General features: G+C 53.8%; 1 protein-coding gene and 1 pseudogene across 2 annotated transcripts in view; both read left to right on the plus strand.

Moving 5' to 3' along the window:
• The window catches only part of LOC122548758 (uncharacterized), an 81,316-nt gene that overhangs the window by 23,844 nt on the left and 35,712 nt on the right, over positions 1 to 21,760 (plus strand). Inside the window, exons 6-10 of one of the 2 annotated variants that reach the window (XM_087986768.1) lie at positions 5,501 to 6,041; positions 7,770 to 7,892; positions 10,447 to 10,543; positions 14,250 to 14,461; positions 17,975 to 18,217. In XM_087986768.1, the coding sequence (XP_087842894.1) occupies positions 5,501 to 6,041; positions 7,770 to 7,892; positions 10,447 to 10,543; positions 14,250 to 14,461; positions 17,975 to 18,217 (1,216 nt within the window). The remainder of the gene's footprint in view (positions 1 to 5,500; positions 6,042 to 7,769; positions 7,893 to 10,446; positions 10,544 to 14,249; positions 14,462 to 17,974; positions 18,218 to 21,760) is intronic. The other variant, XM_087986769.1, reaches the window with a different exon arrangement.
• Positions 6,065 to 7,598, plus strand: LOC148150500 (uncharacterized; annotated as a pseudogene).

Below are 21,760 nucleotides of genomic sequence, written 5' to 3' on the forward strand. Positions count from 1 at the left end.
TAACACCTTAAAACTGTGACCCCTCGTACCAGTCAATCCTGTCCTGGGGAAAAGTCTCTGGCTATTAACTCTATCCGTGCCTCTCATTACCTTGTACATCTCGATCAGTTCTCCTCTCTTCCTCCTTCTCTCCAGAGAGTAAAGTCCGAGCTCAGTCAACCTTTCTTCATAAGGCAAGCCCTCCAGTCCAGCTAGCATCCTGGTAAACCTTCTTTTCTCCCTCTCCAAAGCCTCTGTATCTTTCCTATAGTAGGGCGACCAGAACTGGACACAATATTCCAAATGTGGTCTCACCAGGGACTTGTAGAGCTGCAGCAAAACCTCGCGGCTCTTAAACTCGATCCACCTGTTAATGAAAGCCAAAACACCATATGCTTTCTTAACAACCCTATCCACTTGGGTGGCAACTTTGAGGGATCTGTGTACTTGCACACCCAGATCCCTCTGTTCCTCCACACTGCCAAGAATCCTGTCTTTAATCCTATATTCAGCATTCAAGTTCGACCTTCCAAAATGCATCACTTCACATTTATCCAGGTTGAACTCCATCTGCCATTTCTCAGCCCAGCTCTACATCCTGTCTATGTCACACTGCAGCCTGCCGTAGCCCTTGATACTATCAATGACACCTCCATCCTTTGTGTCATCTGCAAACCTACTAACCCACCCCTCAATCTCCTCATCCAAGTCATTTATAAAAACTACAAAGAGCAGAGGCCCAAGAACAGAGCCATGCGGGACCCCACTCAACACTGACCTCCAGGCAGAATACTTCCCATCTACAACCACTCTCTGCCTTCTGTCAGCCAGCCAATTCTGAATCCAGATAGCCAAATCTCCCTGTATCCCATACCTCCTGACTTTATGAATGGCCTAACACGGGGATTATCAAATGCCTTGCTGAAGTCCATATACACCACATCCACTGCTCGGCTGTCGTCGACCTGTCCTGACACCTCCTCAAAGAACTCAATAAGATTTGTGAGGCATGACCTGCCCCTCACAAAGCCATGCTGACTGCCTTTAATCGCACTATGCTTTGCCAGATAGTCATAAATCCTATCCCTCAGAATTCTTTCCAAAACCTTGCTGACCACAGACATGAGACTGACTGGTCTGTAATTGCCAGGGATTTCCCTATTACCCTTCTTGAAAAGAGGAGCAACATTCGCCTCCCTCCAATCCTCCGGTACGACTCTTGTGGAGAGTGAGGAGGCAAAGAGCTTCGCCAGCGGCATCGCAACCTCCTTTCTCGCTTCCCGGAGCAGCCGAGGATAAATCTGGTCTGGCCCTGGAGACTTATCAGTCTTAATGTTTTCCAAACTTTCTAGCACATCAACTTTATCAGTCTTGATCTGGTCAAGCCTGTATCCCAGCTCCTCTAAGTTTTCATTTACAACAAGTTCCCTTTCCTTGGTGAAAACCAAAGCAAAACACTCATTTAGGGCTTCCCCTATCTGCTCAGACTCCACGCACAAGTTCCCTCCGCTATCCCTGATCGGCCCTACCTTCTCCCTGATCATTCTCTTATTCCTCACGTATGAGTAAAATGCCTTTGTGTTCTCCCTAATCCTTCTTGCCAAGCCTTTTTCGTGCCCCCTCCTGGCTCTCCTCAGTCCATTCTGAGCTCCTTTCGAGCAAGCCTGTAATCCTTTAAAGCTGTGCTAGATCCTTGCTCCCTCCACCTTACGTAAGCTGCCTTCTTCCTTTTGACGAGAAGCTCCCTGTTCTCATAATCCAAGGTTCCTTAATCTTACCCCTTCTTACCTGTCTCAGAGAAACAAATTTGTGTATCACTCACAACAACTGCTCCTTAAACAGTCTCCACATGTCTGCTATGCCCTTTCTGTGGAACAATTGCTCCCAGTCTGTACTTCCCAACTCCTGTCTGATAGCGTCATAATTTCCTTTACCCCAATTAAATATCTTCCCTCAGTAACTGCTCCTTTCCCTCTCCAAGGTAAATGTGAGGCAGTTGTGGTCACTGTCCCCAAAGTGCTCTCCCACCGGGAGATCTGACCCCTGTCCTGGCTCATTGCTGAGCACCAAATCCAAAATGGCCTCTCCCCTCATCGGCCTGTCTACATACTGAGTAAGGAAACCCTCCTGAACACACCTTACAAAAACGGTTCCATCCAAACCATCTGCACTAAGGAGGCTCCAGACGATGTTGGGAAAGTTGAAGTCACCCATAACAACAACCCTGCTACATCTGCATTTTTCCAGAATCTGCCCACCTATGAGATCCTCAATCCCCTACTGCTATTAGGGGGTCTGTAGAAAACCCCCAATGCAGTGGCTGTTCCCTTGCTATTCCTAACTTCCATTCAAACTGACTCAGTCGACAAACCTTCCTCAACAACCTTCGTTTCTGTCGCCTTGATGCACTCTCTGATTAGCAATGTTGCACCCCCTCCTCTTTTCCACCCTCCCTGTTCTTTTTAAATGTTCTAAACCCTGGAACATCAAGCAACCATTCCTGCCCCTGTGAAACCCACGTCTCCGTTATGGCCACAACATCGTAGCCCCAAGTACTGATCCATGCTGTACGTTCGTCACTCTTATTTCGGACACTCCTTGCGTTAAAGCAGACACACTTTAACCGATCCCTTTGTTTCATCGCGTGAAAAACCTTCCTGATAGATTCAATATATCCTGTCACTGCCCCATCTACAACTGACCCCCTCTCAGACATGTGACTCTGATTCCCACCCCCCTGCCAAACTAGTTTAAACCCTCCCGAATTCCACAAGCAAATCTCCCATCCAGAACATTTGTGCCCCTCCAGTTCAGGTGTAACCCATCCTTCATGTACAGGTCCCACCTTCCCCAGAAGGTATCCCAATGGTCTAGGTATCTGAAGCCCTCCCTCCTGCACCAGCCTCGCAGCCACATGTTAAGCTGCATTCGCTGCCTGTTCCTCACCTCACTGTCTCGTGGCATCGGTAGCAAACCTGAGATCACTACTCGTCCTGCTCTTCAGCTTCCAACCTAACTCTCTGTAGTCACTTTTCAGATCCTCAATCCCTTTCCTGACTATGTCATTGGTGCCAATATGTACCACGATTTCTGGCTGCTCCCCCTCCCCCTTCAGAATCCTGTAAACCCGATCGGTGACATCCCGGACCCTGGCACCAGGGAGGCAACAAACCTTCTGGGAATCTCATTCCTGACCACAAAATCTCCTGTAATTCCTTCTAACTATTGAGTCCCCTACCACTAGCGCTTTTCTATTTTCCCCTCTTCCACTTAAAAACTTCCCAGCAGCCCTCACTGCTCTGTTCAAAATGGAGGCCCGACTCCCGACTCTATGCCGACCAAAATGTCCATCCACACTCTTTGCTGTGCCTGTTAGAGCTGCACGGTGGCCCAGTGGTTAGCACTGCTGCCTCACAGCACCAGGGTCCCAGGTTCGATTCCAGCCTCGGGTGACAGTCTGTATGGAGTTGCACATTCTCCCTGTGTCTGTGTGGGTTTCCTCCGGGTGCTCCTCTTTCCTCCCACAGTCTAAAGATGTGCAGGTCAGGTGAATTGGCCATGCTAAATTACCCGTAGTGTTAGGTGCATTAGTCAGAGGGAAATGAGTCTGGGTGGGTTACTGTTTGGAGGGTTGGTGTGGACCGGTTGGGCTGAAGGGCCTGTCTCCACACTGTAGGGAATCTAATCTAATCTAAAAACCCCATTTCCTTGCACTTGACCCATATCCTCCTCATCCTTTCCTATCCCAAGTATTTGTCGAAATACCTTTTAAATGTTGCTAAATGTTGTTAATGTACCTGCCTCAACCATTTCCGCTGGCAGCAGATTCCGTATGTGTACCACCCTGTGTGTAAAACCATTGTCCCTCAGGTTCCCTTTTGTTCTTTCCCCTCTCACCTTAAACCAATGCTCTCTAGTCCTTGAGAACCCAACCCTGGGAAAAAGACTGAGTGCGTTCCCCCTATCCATGCCTCTCCTGATCTTATACATTTCTGTAAGATCTCCCCCTCAGTCTCAAATGCTCTAAAGAGAACAGGACCTAGCTTGTCCAACCTCTCTCGATAACTCAGTCCCTTGAGTCCTGCACTCTTTCCCATTTAATAACATGCTTTCTATAGCAGGGTGACCAAAACTGAGCACAATACTCCAAGTGCAGTCTCACCAATGTCATGTACAACTGCCAACATAACTTTCCAATTTCTATACGCAATGTCCTGACTAATGAACGCCCGTGCACCAAAAACCTTCTGGGAGTGATTCAAAGAATCATAGACTCAGAGAGGTCTACCGCACAGAAAAATGTGTGCCAGTGAAAAAGCATTCCCTCAACTAATCCCATTAGCATTTGGCCTGTAGCTGTGTATGCCTTCATGTCACAAGTGCACATCCGTATACCACTTCAATGTGATGAGGGTTCCAGCCTCTCCCACCCTTACAGGCAGATATCCGCACCACCTTCTGGGGGAAAGCACTTTTCCACACATCTGCCTCCAAACTTCCTGCCACTCACTATGTCTCAGTCATTGATCCCACCATCCAGGGGAAGGTTCCTTCCTGCATTTTATACATTGCAGACATTTCCCCCTCAATCTCCTTTGCTCCAAGTGGAACAGCCTCAGTCTGTCCAATCTCTCTTCATATCTGAAACTCTCTAGCTCAGGTAAATCTCCTCTGTACCCTCTCCAGTGCTATCGCATCCCTCCTATCATATGGATTCCAGAACTACACACAGTACTCTAGCTGTGGTCTAACCAGTGTTTCATACAATTCCTGCTCTTCGACTCTGTGCCTCAGATAATAAAGGTAAGTATCCCAGATGCTGTCTTAACCACGTTATTACCTGTCCTGCTGCTTTAAGACATGCACACCAAGGTCTCTCTGATCCTCAGTGCTTCTTAGAGTCCGATTGTTCATGATGTATTCCTTTGCCTTGTTGTTCCTGCGCAAGCGCATTATCACCTCAAATTTATTTGGATTCAATTCCATTTGCCACTGATCAGCCTATCTATATCCTCCTCAGTATTTACCTTCCCATCAATAACCATACCATCACGAATGTACTGATCATCCCTCACACATTCAACTTTAAATCATTTACATAAATCACAAATTGCAAGGGCCCAATCCCTGTGGAACCCCACAAGACACAGGCTTTCACTCAGAAACACCCAGCTACCATCACCCTCTGCTTCCTGCCACTCAACCACATTTCCTTGGATCCCACGGGCTCTTACCTTTGCCATCAGTGTCCTGTGCAGAATCTTGTCAAAGACTACATTTAATGCATCGTTCCCTCATTCTCTTTGCTTAATCAGGTTTTTCCTGTTTCACTTTTTGGTGATTATTCTCTTTACTCTTCCAGTTTGAGGCTGAATTGTTTCTGGATTCAGTTTATTGTGGGGCTGCGGGATTGTGAACTGATGTAGTCAGCTATGATCTTTTTAAATGATAAAACAGACTTGAGGGGCTGAGTGGCCTTGTCCTGTAATTCATACGTTCACTTTGCCATTCCTTCCTTCAGATCAGGCTTCCATCCGGACACACGTTCCGGGAGCGATTCCGACAGGATAATACACTGCAGAGTGTGAAGGACTACGTCACACAGGAATACCCCAACCTTCGGAATATTGTTCTGCTACAGGGTTTCCCAAAGAGGCATTTCACGGACAAGGACCTGGGCTGTACACTGGGCGCTTTAGGACTGAGCCCGAATGCCACTCTGTGTGTGCAGGATGAGCAGCAGAGGGCTACACTGCAGCCAAACCTGCCACCAGGTTCCTACACACTGACAGCAGCCAGTGTTCCCAATGCAGGAATCCCAGTATCCAATCACAGTGTGCAGACTGCCCCGACTCTGCCAGAGAGCCAGCAGCATGGCCTGTCGAGGACAGCTGCCTTGCATTCCTGGGGCCGGGGAGAAGCCTTGGGGGGCGCAACAACACAGGACACCCCTGGGCTGGAGAACCCAGAGCCCACTCCAGGACTGGAGCAGCAGCTCGACCTCCGGAACACCGGGATAACCGCACCAGCGGAGTGTCCATCAAGACCAGCACATTTCTGGGGTAAGGGGCTCTGGGATTCCATGATGGCTTTTATACATGATCTGTTTCAGGGAAGAGAGTCAGTGCCCTGCCCTCAGCAATCAATAAATTGTCAGCAAATTCTGCACAGAACATTATTAAAGCCAAGGAGCCCAGGGACAAATTATCAGCATCAAACACAACTCTATTTACAGAGGAAATTACCCAGAACAGGGACAGCACAGGGTTAGGTACAGAGGACATCATCCTCTACACTATCCCCATCAAACACTCCCAGGACAGGGACAGCACAGGGTTAGGTACAGAGGACATCATCCTCTACACTATCCCCATCAAACACTCCCAGGACAGGGACAGCACAGGGTTAGGTACAGAGGACATCATCCTCTACACTATCCCCATCAAACACTCCCAGGACAGGGACAGCACGGGGTTAGGTACAGAGGACATCATCCTCTACACTATCCCCATCAAACACTCCCAGGACAGGGACAGCACAGGGTTAGGTACAGAGGACATCATCCTCTACACTATCCCCATCAAACACTCCCAGGACAGGGACAGCACGGGGTTAGGTACTGAGGAAATCATCCTCTACACTATCCCCATCAAACACTCCCAGGACAGGGACAGCACGGGGTTAGGTACTGAGGAAATCATCCTCTACACTATCCCCATCAAACACCCCCAGGACAGGGACAGCATGGGGTTAGGTACTGAGGAAATCATCCTCTACACTATCCCCATCAAACACCCCCAGGACAGGGACAGCATGGGGTTAGGTACTGAGGAAATCATCCTCTACACTATCCCCATCAAACACCCCCAGGACAGGGACAGCATGGGGTTAGGTACTGAGGACATCATCCTCTACACTATCCCCATCAAACACCCCCAGGACAGGGACAGCATGGGGTTAGGTACTGAGGAAATCATCCTCTACACTATCCCCATCAAACACTCCCAGGACAGGGACAGCACAGGGTTAGGTACAGAGGACATCATCCTCTACACTATCCCCATCAAACACTCCCAGGACAGGGACAGCACAGGGTTAGATACAGAGGACATCATCCTCTACACTATCCCCATCAAACACTCCCAGGACAGGGACAGCACAGGGTTAGGTACAGAGGACATCATCCTCTACACTATCCCCATCAAACACTCCCAGGACAGGGACAGCACGGGGTTAGGTACTGAGGACATCATCCTCTACACTGTCCCCATCAAACACCCCCAGGACAGGGACAGCACGGGGTTAGGTACTGAGGAAATCATCCTCTACACTATCCCCATCAAACACTCCCAGGACAGGGACAGCATGGGGTTAGATACAGAGTAAAGCTCCCTCTACACTATCCCCATCAAACACCCCCAGGACAGGGACAGCATGGGGTTAGAAACAGAGTAAAGCTCCCTCTACACTATCCCCATCAAACACCCCCAGGACAGGGACAGCACAGGGTTTGATTGAGAGTAAGAGTCCACCTACACTTTAAACTGAAAGTGAAGCTCCATCTGCACTGGCAGCATCAAACACTCCAAGGACAGGTAAAGAATGGGCCTACAGAGTAAAGATCCTTTGATTGTTTTGAACTGTTAGTCAAGCTGCGTCTACACTGTCCCCGCAGTTCAGGAAGATGATTCTGAAGGGATTTGATTCCAAAGTGCATTACAGTCCATTCCGTGTTGTCATTCTGTGACGCGCTGGGCTCCGTGCCCTGATCCGTGTTTGTTTCTGTACAGGTCGGGGATGGAAGCTGGCTGCAGGTGACCAGAGAGAATTCCTGAATATCGATGATGGAAAGGCTGATCAGAATGTCGGACAAGTGGACAATGTCATCTCCGAGGATCAGCTCGTTCCTCCTGGTCAGTCAACCAGCTTTACGTGGGACATTAATGACTCAGGGCTTCCAGTTAGCTGAGCAGATATGCAGAGTGGACAAGTAGGAGACAGAGACAATCGAATGAAATAATGTGTCAGCACCTTCTGATGGCAGACAGTCAGAAACATTGACCGTTACAGATCGAACTAAAGTGGGAGGGACAAGAACGTGGAATGTTTGATTCTGGGTTTCATACACACCAAATGTTAACTGTTGGGACGGGCTGACCTTTCCTGCACACCGTTCCTGAGTATATGGTGGTGTAGCAATTAGATTAGATTAGATTACATTACAGTGTGGAAACAGGCCCTTCGGCCCAACAAGTCCACACCGACCCGCCGAAGCGAAACCCACCCATACCCCTACATTTACCCCTAATCTAACACTACGGGCAATTTAGCATGGCCAATTCACCTGACCCTGCACATCTTTTTGGACTGTGGGAGGAAACCGGAGCACCCGGAGGAAACCCACGCAGACACTGGGAGAACGTGCAAACTCCACACAGTCAGTCGCCTGAGGCGGGAATTGAACCCGGGTCTCAGGCGCTGTGAGGCAGCAGTGCTAACCACTGTACCACCGTGCCACCCAGCAATCCAGGGGCTCAGCCTAATGCTTGGTGGTTCTGCATTCTAGTCTCACTATGGCAACTGCTGGATTTTGAATTTAATTAATAAATGTGAAATATAAAGCTCAGGTGATCGTTGTAAAACCCCAGCTGATGTATTCATGTTCTTTAGGGAAGGGGATATCCCCATGAAAATGTTCAGCACAAATAAAGGCCCTTCGGTCTATCTGAATAGACTAGCCCTCCTTTCTAGTCCCACTTGCCAGCTGCACTCAATAAACTGTAGCCTAGCGCTTCAGGGGCAGACCCAGGTTTCCTTTTAATGGGTTGAGGGTTTCTGCCAATGATTTGGTCTAGCAGTCCACTCCAAATGCTAGTAAGGCCCATATCCTGTGAAAGGGCCTGAGGAGGTGGCCTGAGGAGGCAGTGGTAAGCCTTCAGTCAAGGGGGTTGATGCAGCAATGGGTTTTGCTCGGTCATTCGAGGGGGCTTTTCATAGTCAGCCAGGTCAGTGTGAGCCTACTGTCAGCTACAGAGTCAGCAAGTTCCTTCCCTAAAAGCCTATTAGTGAATTAGATTTGTGTTACAATCAGACAGCTTCATTACTACTGTTCCTGATCCTAGTGTTTTAATTACCAGGTTTATTTTTAATTGAATTAAGAATCTCAAATTGTACACAGTGGAATTTAAGCTCTCATGGTCGGGATTGCCAATCCAGAGAGTTACCCAGTACACACCGCCACACCCCAGAGAAATGAAAGTAATAAAGAAGACACACCCATCTCTGGCCTCGTGCACATCTCCGATTTTAATCAGTCCACTGTTAGTAGCCATGCCCGGACCATAAACTCTGGAGTTCTTTCTCAAACCTCTCTGCTTCTCTCTCCCCATTTAGGATGTTCCTTGAAACCTCCCTGTTTGGCATCTGCCCGAACATCTCCTTGTGTGGAGAAAGTGAGGACTGCAGATGCTGGAGATCAGAGCTGAAAATGTGTTGCTGGAAAAGTGCAGCAGGTCGGGCAGCATCCAAGGAGCAGGATTCTTGAAGAAGGGCTTATGCCGAAACGTTGATTCTCCTGCTCCTTAGATGCTGTCTGACCTGCTGCGCTTTTCCAGCAGCTCCTTGTGTGGCTCAGGGTTGCGTTTTGCTTTGTAATATTCCTGTAAAGAACTGCAGGATGTTTTGTTACATTAAAGCTTATCACTATAAGCTGTGGACGTGATGCTAAATTTGAAGTGGCAGCAGAGAGACGACATCCATTGGTTATAATATTCCAAAATTCCCTGATGCAGGAAGCTTTCAGTGGATTTGAAAAACATAAATGAAAAGACTAAGAACTTACTGAAGAAAGGAGGGAGGCAGGAAACGACAGACCAGTTAACTTCCTGTTATCATTGTCAAGATGGTTTTATGAAGGATAAATCGTTTTTGACTAATTAGCTACATTTCTTTGAAAATTTGGGCAGCAATTTATCATGGTCATTCCACCTAATGTGGAAATCTTTGGACTGTGGGAGGAAACCGGAGCACCCGGAGGAAACCCACGCAGACGCAGGGAGAATGTGTAAACACCACACAGACAGTCGCCCGAGGTGGGAATTGAACCCGTGTCCCTGGTGCTGTGAGGTGCACAGAATGTTGGTCAGTAAGAGGGTGAAAGGAAACTGAGGTTTGATGGGAGTAATCAGATTATCCAGGATGTTATTGAATAATGGCGTATGTTCAAGTAGGTTCAGATCCTGGATCCTGGTGGGTTGAGACCCCGGGATCCTGGTAAGGACCCAGTTTGAGGAGACAATGAGAGAGAGAGGTGGATCTCAGTTTAACCTGCATCATGCTTTTCTTGTAATGTGACATTCTCATGGTCTCCAGTGTGCCTGTGATTGGTTTAGAAAATGGAGTCAAGAGTCTTGTCAAAGTCAGATCAAATGAGACCAGAACCAAAATTTTCTTTAATCTTGTTCCTAGCCTTTGACCCAGAAGTCATCTTTCGCCAAAATGGAGACCGAATTCGCAGTGGATTTCAACCTCGATACCAGTGGCCCAATCAGGGCAATCGTCTCAGGTGGGTGCAAGGGAAAATCAGGGCTTTCCCTTTGGTCAACTTACGCTGTATTTAGACAGTCCCAATAATGATGCAAAAACATCCCAAGATGCTTCAGGGCAGACCCCCTTAAACACAATCTGACATCACGCAGGGCAAAGTGATTTGGAGAAGAGACTCTGCACCAGATCATCACCATTGCCTAAAGGGGACAGTGTAGAGGGAGCTTTACTCTGTATCTAACCCCGTGCTGTCCCAGAGTGTTTGATGGGGACAGGGTAGAGGGAGCTTTACTCTGGGACAGCACGGGGTTAGATACAGAGTGTTTGATGGGGACAGGGTAGGGGGAGTTTACTCTGTATCTAACCCCGTGCTGTCCCAGAGTGTTTGATGGGGACAGGGTAGAGGGAGCTTTACTCTGTATCTAACCCCGTGCTGTCCCAGAGTGTTTGATGGGGACAGGGTAGAGGGAGCTTTACTCTGTATCTAACCCCGTGCTGTCCCAGAGTGTTTGATGGGGACAGGGTAGAGGGAGCTTTACTCTGTATCTAACCCCGTGCTGTCCCAGAGTGTTTGATGGGGACAGGGTAGAGGGAGCTTTACTCTGTATCTAACCCCGTGCTGTCCCAGAGTGTTTGATGGGGACAGGGTAGAGGGAGCTTTACTCTGGATTTAACTAGTGCCGTACTTGTTCTGGGAGAGTTTGACTGGAACAGGGAGAGGGCGTTCAGTCTGGATTTAACGCCATGCTGTTCCTGTCCTGGGAGTGTTTGATGGAATATTGAAGCCTGAAATTAAAGTGTTACATTTCCTTGTGTAAATTTCCCATGTAGATAAGTGAGAAATGAGCTTTATCAGTGGTCTTTCGTGGGAATGAAAGACTCAGGATGTAGGTTTGCTCGCTGAGCTGGAAGGTTCATTTTCAGACGTTTTGTCACCATACTAGGTAACATCATCAGTGAGCCTCCGGAAGATGTTACCTAGTATGGTGATGAAATGTCTGAAAATGAACCTTCCAGCCTAGCAAGCAAACCTACATCCTGAACTTCAACCTGAGCTACAAATCTTCTCAAAACTCGCTAATGAAAGACTCAATTCAAAACTGACGTCCAACTCTCCCTCTCACTGTCTCTTCAAGCTGGGTACTTATCGAGATCCCGGGATTGAACCTACTGTGAGCCCAGGTCTGAAACCATGGTGTTCCCAGGGTCTGGACCCACGGGGTTCCCAGGGTCTGGACCCAAGGGGTTCCCAGGGTCTGGACCCACGGGGTTCCCAGGGTCTGGACCCACGGGGTTCCCAGGGTCTGGACCCACGGGGTTCCCAGGGTCTGGACCCACGGGGTTCCCAGGGTCTGGACCCACGGGGTTCCCAGGGTCTGGACCCACGGGGTTCCCAGGGTCTGGACCCATGGGGTTCCCAGGGTCTGGACACACGGGGGGTTCCCAGGGTCTGGACTCACGGGGTTCCCAGGGTCTGGACCCACGGGGGTTCCCAGGGTCTGGACCCACGGGGTTCCCAGGGTCTGGACCCACGGGGTTCCCAGGGTCTGGACCCACGGGGGTTCCCAGGGTATGGACTCACGGGGTTCCCAGGGTCTGGACCCACGGGGGTTCCCAGGGTCTGGACCCACGGGGTTCCCAGGGTCTGGACCCACGGTGTTCCCAGGGTCTGGACCCACGGTGTTCCCAGGGTCTGGACTCACGGTGTTCCCAGGGTCTGGACCCACGGTGTCGCCACGGTGTCCCCGGGGTGTGTCGCCACGGTGTCCCCGGGGTGTGTCGCCACGGTGTCCCCGGGGTGTGTCGCCACGGTGTCCCCGGGGTGTGTCGCCACGGTGTCCCCGGGGTGTGTCGCCACGGTGTCCCCGGGGTGTGTCGCCACGGTGTCCCCGGGGTGTGTCGCCACGGTGTCCCCGGGGTGTGTCGCCACGGTGTCCCCGGGGTGTGTCGCCACGGTGTCCCCGGGGTGTGTCGCCACGGTGTCCCCGGGATGTGAAGCCACGGTGTCCCCGGGGTGTGTCGCCACGGTGTCCCCGGGGTGTGTAGCCACGGTGTCCCCGGGGTGTGTCGCCACGGTGTCCCTGGGGTGTGTCGCCACGGTGTCCCCGGGATGTGAAGCCACGGTGTCCCCGGGGTGTGTCGCCACGGTGTCCCCGGGGTCGGTCGCCACGGTGTCCCCGGGGTCGGTCGCCACGGTGTCCCCGGGGTGTGTCGCCACGGTGTCCCCGGGGTGTGTCGCCACGGTGTCCCCGGGGTCGGTCGCCACGGTGTCCCCGGGATGTGAAGCCACGGTGTCCCCGGGATGTGAAGCCACGGTGTCCCCAGGATGTGAAGCCACGGTGTCCCCGGGGTGTGTCGCCACGGTGTCCCCGGGGTGTGTCGCCACGGTGTCCCCGGGATGTGAAGCCACGGTGTCCCCAGGATGTGAAGCCACGGTGTCCCCGGGGTGTGTAGCCACGGTGTCCCCGGGGTGTGTCGCCACGGTGTCCCCGGGGTGTGTCGCCACGGTGTCCCCGGGGTGTGTCGCCACGGTGTCCCCGGGGTGTGTCGCCACGGTGTCCCCGGGGTGTGTCGCCACGGTGTCCCCGGGGTGCGTCGCCACGGTGTCCCCGGGGTGCGTCGCCAAGGTGTCCCCGGGGTGCGTAGCCACGGTGTCCCCGGGGTCGGTCGCCACGGTGTCCCCGGGATGTGAAGCCACGGTGTCCCCAGGATGTGAAGCCACGGTGTCCCCGGGGTGTGTCGCCACGGTGTCCCCGGGGTGTGTCGCCACGGTGTCCCCAGGATGTGAAGCCACGGTGTCCCCGGGGTGTGTCGCCACGGTGTCCCCGGAGTCGGTCGCCACAGTGTCCCCGGGGTCGGTCGCCACGGTGTCCCCGGAGTCGGTCGCCACGGTGTCCCCGGGGTCGGTCGCCACGGTGTCCCCGGGATGTGAAGCCACGGTGTCCCCGGGGTGTGTAGCCACGGTGTCCCCGGGGTCGGTCGCCACGGTGTCCCCAGGGTCGGTCGCCACGGTGTCCCCAGGATGTGAAGCCACGGTGTCCCCAGGGTAGGTCGCCACGGTGTCCCCAGGATGTGAAGCCACGGTGTCCCCGGGGTGTGTCGCCACGGTGTCCCCGGGGTGTGTCGCCACGGTGTCCCCGGGGTGTGTCGCCACGGTGTCCCCGGGGTGTGTAGCCACGGTGTCCCCGGGATGTGTAGCCACGGTGTCCCCGGGATGTGTAGCCACGGTGTCCCCGGGATGTGTAGCCACGGTGTCCCCGGGGTGTGTAGCCACGGTGTCCCCGGGATGTGTAGCCACGGTGTCCCCGGGATGTGTAGCCACGGTGTCCCCGGGGTGTGTAGCCACGGTGTCCCCGGGGTGTGTAGCCACGGTGTCCCCGGGATGTGAAGCCACGGTGTCCCCGGGGTGTGTCGCCACGGTGTCCCCGGGGTGTGTCGCCACGGTGTCCCCAGGGTCGGTCGCCACGGTGTCCCCGGGATGTGTAGCCACGGTGTCCCCGGGGTGTGTCGCCACGGTGTCCCCGGGGTGTGTCGCCACGGTGTCCCCGGGGTGTGTCGCCACGGTGTCCCCGGGGTGTGTCGCCACGGTGTCCCCGGGGTGTGTCGCCACGGTGTCCCCGGGGTGTGTCGCCACGGTGTCCCCAGGGTGGGTCGCCACGGTGTCCCCAGGATGTGAAGCCACGGTGTCCCCAGGATGTACTGATGCCAGTTGTCTTTGTGCCCAGGGATGCCCAAGAGGAGGCAGCTAATCACGATGACCAGAGTCTGCGGGACCTACCAACGGTTGCTGGCCAGGCTGCTGTGCAGCGCCTGAACAGAGCTGGGGAAAACGAGGCCACTCCCTCAACACCGTCCTCTCAGAAGAAGCAATGTCGGGCCACACCAGTGCCCTCACTGTTCAAGATGGCGACCAGATGCACCATAGCGCTGATGACAGGTGCATGTGGGTGGGTGAGAGGGCACCATTCAGTGTATTACTCATCTCAGGGTGCTTTCAAGTCATAGGGAGATACACGTTACAGTGCAGGTCATAGCTCACAATCTGGGTCATAGTCAAGTTGTTGAAGACTTGTTAAAGAAACATTTGCACAAAGCTGGAGGCATTGGGATCAGTTCTATGGGAGGAAGGACCCCTACATGGAGGGGCAGGAGGGACCCCTACATGGAGGGGCAGGAGGGACCCCTACATGGAGGGGGAGGAGGGACCCCTACATGGATGGGCAGGAGGGACCCCTACATGGAGAGGCAGGAGGGACCCCTACATGGAGAGGCAGGAGGGACTCCTACATGGAGGGGCAGGAGGGACCCCTACATGGAGGGGCAGGAGGGACTCCTACATGGAGGGGCAGGAGGGACCCCTACATGGAGGGGCAGGAGGGACCCCTACATGGAGAGGCAGGAGGGACTCCTACATGGAGGGGCAGGAGGGACCCCTACATGGAGGGGCAGGAGGGACCCCTACATGGAGGGGCAGGAGGGACTCCTACATGGAGGGGCAGGAGGGACCCCTACATGGAGGGGCAGGAGGGACCCCTACATGGAGGGGCAGGAGGGACCCCTACATGGAGGGGCAGGAGGGACCCCTACATGGAGGGGCAGGAGGGACCCCTACATGGAGAGGCAGGAGGGACCCCTACATGGAGGGGCAGGAGGGACTCCTACATGGAGAGGCAGGAGGGACCCCTACATGGAGGGGCAGGAGGGACCCCTACATGGAGGGGCAGGAGGGACCCCTACATGGAGGGGCAGGAGGGACCCCTACATGGAGGGGCAGGAGGGACCCCTACATGGAGGGGCAGGAGGGACCCCTACATGGAGGGGGAGGAGGGACCCCTACATGGAGGGGCAGGAGGGACCCCTACATGGAGGGGCAGGAGGGACCCCTACATGGAGGGGCAGGAGGGACCCCTACATGGAGGGGCAGGAGGGACTCCTACATGGAGGGGCAGGAGGGACCCCTACATGGAGGGGCAGGAGGGACCCCTACATGGAGGGGCAGGAGGGACCCCTACATGGAGGGGCAGGAGGGACCCCTACATGGAGGGGCAGGAGGGACCCCTACATGGAGGGGCAGGAGGGACCCCTACATGGAGGGGCAGGAGGGACCCCTACATGGAGGGGCAGGAGGGACCCCTACATGGAGGGGCAGGAGGGACCCCTACATGGAGGGGCAGGAGGGACTCCTACATGGAGAGGCAGGAGGGACCCCTACATGGAGAGGCAGGAGGGACTCCTACATGGAGGGGCAGGAGGGACCCCTACATGGAGGGGCAGGAGGGACCCCTACATGGAGGGGCAGGAGGGACCCCTACATGGAGGGGCAGGAGGGACCCCTACATGGAGGGGCAGGAGGGACCCCTACATGGAGGGGGAGGAGGGACCCCTACATGGAGGGGCAGGAGGGACCCCTACATGGAGAGGCAGGAGGGACCCCTACATGGAGGGGCAGGAGGGACCCCTACATGGAGGGGCAGGAGGGACCCCTACATGGAGGGGCAGGAGGGACCCCTACATGGAGGGGGAGGAGGGACCCCTACATGGAGGGGCAGGAGGGACCCCTACATGGAGGGGGAGGAGGGACCCCTACATGGAGGGGCAGGAGGGACCCCTACATGGAGGGGCAGGAGGGACCCCTACATGGAGGGGGAGGAGGGACCCTTACATGGAGGGGGAGGAGGGACCCCTACATGGAGGGTCAGGAGGTATCTATGAAAGGTGGACATGTTCATCTTGGCAGGAGCAGAACTAATATTCTCTCGGGGAGATTTGCCGGTGCTGTCGGCGGAGGTTTGAACTCGATTGGCAGGGGCTAGGAACCTAAGGGTGAGCTTGGATTGCAGTTTGCTCCCAGACTGAAGGGAAACAAAGGTAATAACAGAAAGTCGAATGTAAAGTATAAATGATGGTAAGGCTGCAACAGGATCCGTGTGGGAAATGTTGTTGAGAAGGCAGAATTCCAAGCAGTCCGGATGGAAGAACAGAGTTTCCAGAGATACAGACACTTTCCCTGCGCCATATGGGCTCTTCCTGAGGAAGTATATACTTGCCATAGAGAGAGCAGGATGGAGTATGGTATCATTGGCTGAGCTATCCTTTATTTCCTGCCTCTACTTGTCCAGAGGTCTGTTAGAAGTCTATGACATTGCTGTGGGTCTGCAGTCATGTGTAGGTACGGGTGGTACAGTCCCCCCTTTAAAGAACATTAGTGACCCACATGGCTCCTCAGACAGCACCTTCCAAAGCCAGGACCACTTCCATCCAGAAGGACAAAGGCAGCAGATACATGGGAACATCACCCCCTGCAAATTCCCCTCCAAGCCCCTCACCATCCTGACTTGGGAATATATTGCCGTTTCTTCACTGTCACTGGGTCAGAATCCTGGAACTCCCTCCCTAAGGTCATTGTAGGTCTATAGCGGGTCAAGAAGGCAGCTCACCATCTCCTTGAGGGAAATTATGGATGGACAATAAATGCTGACTCATCCAGCGATACCCACATCACATGAATGAATGAAAAGAACAAGACATTTCTGGAGATTGACATTCAGGGAATTGGAGATACTGTAGACAAGTGCTTTAGATAATCAGCACTGATCCAAAATGGTGCAGTCTGCTTCATGCTGTCCTGTGTATAAGAGTAGAGAGAGCTTTCCTTTCAGTTTAAGAGAGTAGGGGGTACTTTCCTCTCTGTAACCCTGATGGAGACCCTGTTGAGGCAGCTTTACTTGAATTTTAAGAGTAGGGAGAGCTTTCCTTTCAGTTCAAAAGAGTTAGGAGGCTTGACTCTACATCATGCTGTGATCCTGTCCTCCCAGTATTGGGGCAGCATGGGAACATTTTCTAGAGATGTTCATGTGGCTGAGTGATGTTTACGATGTATGGTTTTTATGTTTCTTCATCGTGAAGATCATTCAGCATATGTGCCTCCCCAGTTAGTCTCACTCCTCTGCTTTTCTCTGGAACCTTGCATGTATTTTCCTTCTCATATTTATCCTGCTGTCATGTAAAAGCTGTAACTGAATCTGTCTCCACCATCCTCTCAGGTAGCACATCCCAAATCACAGCTTTGCTGTTCCCATCATATTGGTTTCACATGACTGTCACCTTCTCTCTCTGGGTTCTCTGGTTACTGCCTTCCTGCTAGTGGGTCATCACCACTGAAGATTTTGAACATCTCTACAAAGTCTTCCTCAATCTAGAAGCAAAGTAAAGCTCTCTGCCCCGATCAAGCACTCCCAGGAGGTGGCCAGCACAGTGTTAGATAGAGAGTGAAGCTCTCTCCACACTATCCCTATGAACACCCCCAGGACAGGACAGGACAGTATGTTGTTAAATACAGAGTAGGAAGGGCAGTCCATGATCCCCTGCTTGAAATGAGTTCTGTGTTATGTTTGATGTGTGTTACAATGAGTGCCACTTGTTTCACTGTTGTTTTGTTGTGTTTGTGCAGCTCCCAGTATGCAGTACAGTCGGAGCCTGGCCTGTTTGACTCCTGAGCTTGCTGAACACCTCCTCCTGCACATGGTTCACCAGCGATTGCTTCGGCCCAAATCCATTGAACTCTTTTTTGGATGCCAGATCCAGAAACTCGTCCTCAACTGCTACCCGTATGCTACCAATGACCTGCTCCGGCAGCTGCGGGCCTTCCAGTCCCTCAAGCAGCTCAGCCTCACATCCTGTCCCCTCATTACAGGTGGTGCTCCAAATCTCGACTCTTCCACAGCTCCTTGTACCCACTGTCTGCTTCCTGTCCCATCGGGGCACGTTAACAATGGGTTGAGATCTCCAGGGTTGAGATCCAAGCTAATTCTCTGGGCATGTAGGTAATGAGGGCAGGTGATGACCTAGTGGAAATAACGCTGGACTGTTAATCCAGAGACCCAGGTAATGTTCTTGGGACCCCAGGTTCAAATCCTGCCATTGATGGATTTTGAATTCAGTAAAAGTCTGGAATTAATTTTGCTTCTAGATTAGAATCCAATAACTGTCATCGATTGTGGAAAAACCCATCTGTTTGACTAATGCCAACCGACATGTCACTCCAGATCCACAGCAATGTGGTTCACTCTGAAGTGCTTGCTGAAATGGGAAACAAATGCTGTTCTAGTGGGTTCAACTAGCACTGTTGAGGATTAAGCTCCGTTATGCTTTTCAGAGTAAGGAATAGTCATAGAGACCAGTTTGACCTGCAGTCCTCTCATGACTCCTCTTGCTCCAGAAATCCCTGTAATTGCTGGGAATGATGTGTTGGAGTTGACAGCTTGCTGCTGCCACCTAGAGCCTGGGAGATATACTGCAGCTTCAATCTTTCCAGGGAGCCCCAGATGTCATGGTGTTGGAGCATTAGTTTAGTTGTTTACTCCATTGATCCAACACATCAGGATGGGATAGGGGCTGTAATTACCCAGCGTGTGTCAGGATGCTGGTACCTGGTTATTTCCCACCTACACTGAGACATGGTGATGAGCTCAGCAGTGACTGCCCTGAGAGCTGATTGATGAGTCTCTCACAATCCAGTGAAACATCGACTTGATCAGGCCATCGCAGGACCAAGAAAGGGCCTGTCTGGTGGAGAGAGGAGTACTTCCTGTCAGTCCATACTTGCCTAGACTCTCGGTTCTTCCACACACTGCCCTGGGATGGTCCCAGTGCTACAGGGCCTGTCTTAAATCTCTGCTGTAATGTGACTTTGCAAGACTGGCTGGAGAGTGAGATGTGTTTTGAACATTTCAGTGAGACAGGTCTGTGCTACAGGCTGTTCCCTGATGTTGAGGCAAACATCGATTGCTCGAGGAAGACCATCGACTCAGTGAAAAAGGCTCTTTGGTCTGTGCGAGCCTTCGCGGTCTTGCAGAGCAAAGGGCTGACCGCGAGCCAGTGTTGCAGATTGACACATTCCAAGATGCTGAGAGCTGCATTAAAGCCTGGGGCAGCTGCCAGAAAGACGCAGCGGGGGGAAGTCACTCTCCGAGACCTTTCCACCACAGTGTACTTGAGGGGCAGTACTCCCTCAGCACTGACCCTCCGACAGTGCGGAACTCCCTCAGCACTGACCCTCCGACAGTGCGGCGCTCCGTCAGTACTGACCCTCCGACAGTGCGGAACTCCCTCAGCACTGACCCTCCGACAGTGCGGAACTCCCTCAGCACTGACCCTCCGACAGTGCGGAACTCCCTCAGCACTGACCCTCCGACAGTGCGGCGCTCCGTCAGTACTGACCCTCCGACAGTGCGGAACTCCCTCAGCACTGACCCTCTGACAGTGCGGCGCTCCGTCAGTACTGACCCTCCGACAGTGCGGAACTCCCTCAGCACTGACCCTCCGACAGTGCGGCGCTCCGTCAGTACTGACCCTCCGACAGTGCGGAACTCCCTCAGCACTGACCCTCTGACAGTGCGGCTCTCCGTCAGTACTGACCCTCCGACAGTGCGGAACTCCCTCAGCACTGACCCTCTGACAGTGCGGCTCTCCGTCAGTACTGACCCTCCGACAGTGCCCACTTCTTCAGCACTGACCCTCCGACAGTGCGGAACTCCCTCAGCACTGACCCTCTGACAGTGCGGCACTCCCTCAGCACTGACCCTCCGACAGTGCGGCGCTCCCTCAGCACTGACCCTCTGACAGTGCGACACTCCCTCAGCACTGACCCTCCGACAGTGCGGCGCTCCCTCAGTACTGATCCTCCGACAGTGCGGAGCTCCCTCAGCACTGACCCTCCGACAGTGCGGAGCTCCCTCAGCACTGACCCTCCGACAGTGCGGCACTCCCTCAGCACTGACCCTCCGACAGTGCGACACTCCCTCAGCACTGATCCTCCGACAGTGCGGAGCTCCCTCAGTACTGATCCTCCGACAGTGCGGAGCTCCCTCAGCACTGACCCTCTGACAGTGCGGCGCTCCCTCAGCACTGACCCTCTGACAGTGTGGCACTCCCTCAGCACTGACCCTCGACAGTGCGGAACTCCCTCAGCACTGACCTTCCGACAGTGCGGAACTCCCTCAGCACTGACCATCCGACAGTGCGGAACTCCCTCAGCACTGACCCTCCGACAGTGCGGAACTCCCTCAGCACTGACCCTCCAACAGTGCGGAACACCCTCAGCACTGACCCCCTGTCAGTGCGGCGCTCCCTCAGCACTGACCCTCTGACAGTGTCCACTCCCTCAGCACTAACCCTCCGACAGTGCGGAACTCCCTCAGCACTGATCCTCCGACAGTGCAGCGCTCCCTCAGCACTGACCCTCGACAGTGCGGAACTCCCTCAGCACTGACCCTCCGACAGTGCGGAACTCCCTCAGCACTGACCCTCCGACAGTGCGGCACTCCCTCAGCACTGACCCTCCGACAGAGCCCGCTCCCTCAGCACGGACCCTCCGACAGTGCGGCACTCCCTCAGCACTGACCCTCCGACAGAGCCCGCTCCCTCGGCACTGACCCTCCGACAGTGCGGCTCTCCCACAGCACTGACCCTCCGACAGTGCGGCGCTTCCACAACGCTGACCTCTTACAATGCCCACTCCTTCTGCACTGGCCATCTGACAGTGCGGAACTCCCTCAGCATTGACGCCCTGTCAGTGCGGCGCTCCCTCAGTACTGATCCTCCGACAGTGCGGAGCTCCCTCAGTACTGATCCTCCGACAGTGCGGAGCTCCCTCAGCACTGACCCTCCGACAGTGCGGAACTCGCTCAGCACTCAGCCTCTGACAGTGCGGAACTCGCTCAGCACTGACCCTCTGACAGTGTGGCACTCCCTCAGCACTGACCCTCTGACAGTGCGGCGCTCCCTCAGCACTGACCCTCTGACAGTGCGGTGCTCCCACAACGCTGACCTCTTACAATGCCCACTCCCTCAGAGTTGACCCTCTGACAATGCAGCAATCCCTCAGCACTGATCCTCTGACAGTGCGGCACTCCTTCAGCACTGACCCTCCGACAGTGCAGCACTCCCTCAGCATTGACCCTCCGACAGTGCGGCACTCCCTCAGCATTGACCCTCCGACAGTGCGGCGCTCCCTTAACACTGACCCTCCGACAGTGCTGAACTCTCTCAGCACTGATCCCCCGTCATTTTGGTGCTGCCTCAGCACTGACCCTCCAAAAGTGTGGTGCTCCCTCAGCACTGACCCTCCGACAGTGCGGCACCCCCTCAGCACTGACCCTCTGACAGTGCGGTGCCCCCCCAGCACTGACCCTCAGGCGTTGTGGCACCCCCCCAGCACTGACCCTCAGACAGTACG

Source organism: Chiloscyllium plagiosum, unplaced genomic scaffold (assembly GCF_037043375.1).
Source record: "Chiloscyllium plagiosum isolate Xiang-an unplaced genomic scaffold, Cpla_swu_hap1 HiC_scaffold_4, whole genome shotgun sequence".
Classification (NCBI taxonomy): Eukaryota; Metazoa; Chordata; class Chondrichthyes; order Orectolobiformes; family Hemiscylliidae; genus Chiloscyllium; species Chiloscyllium plagiosum.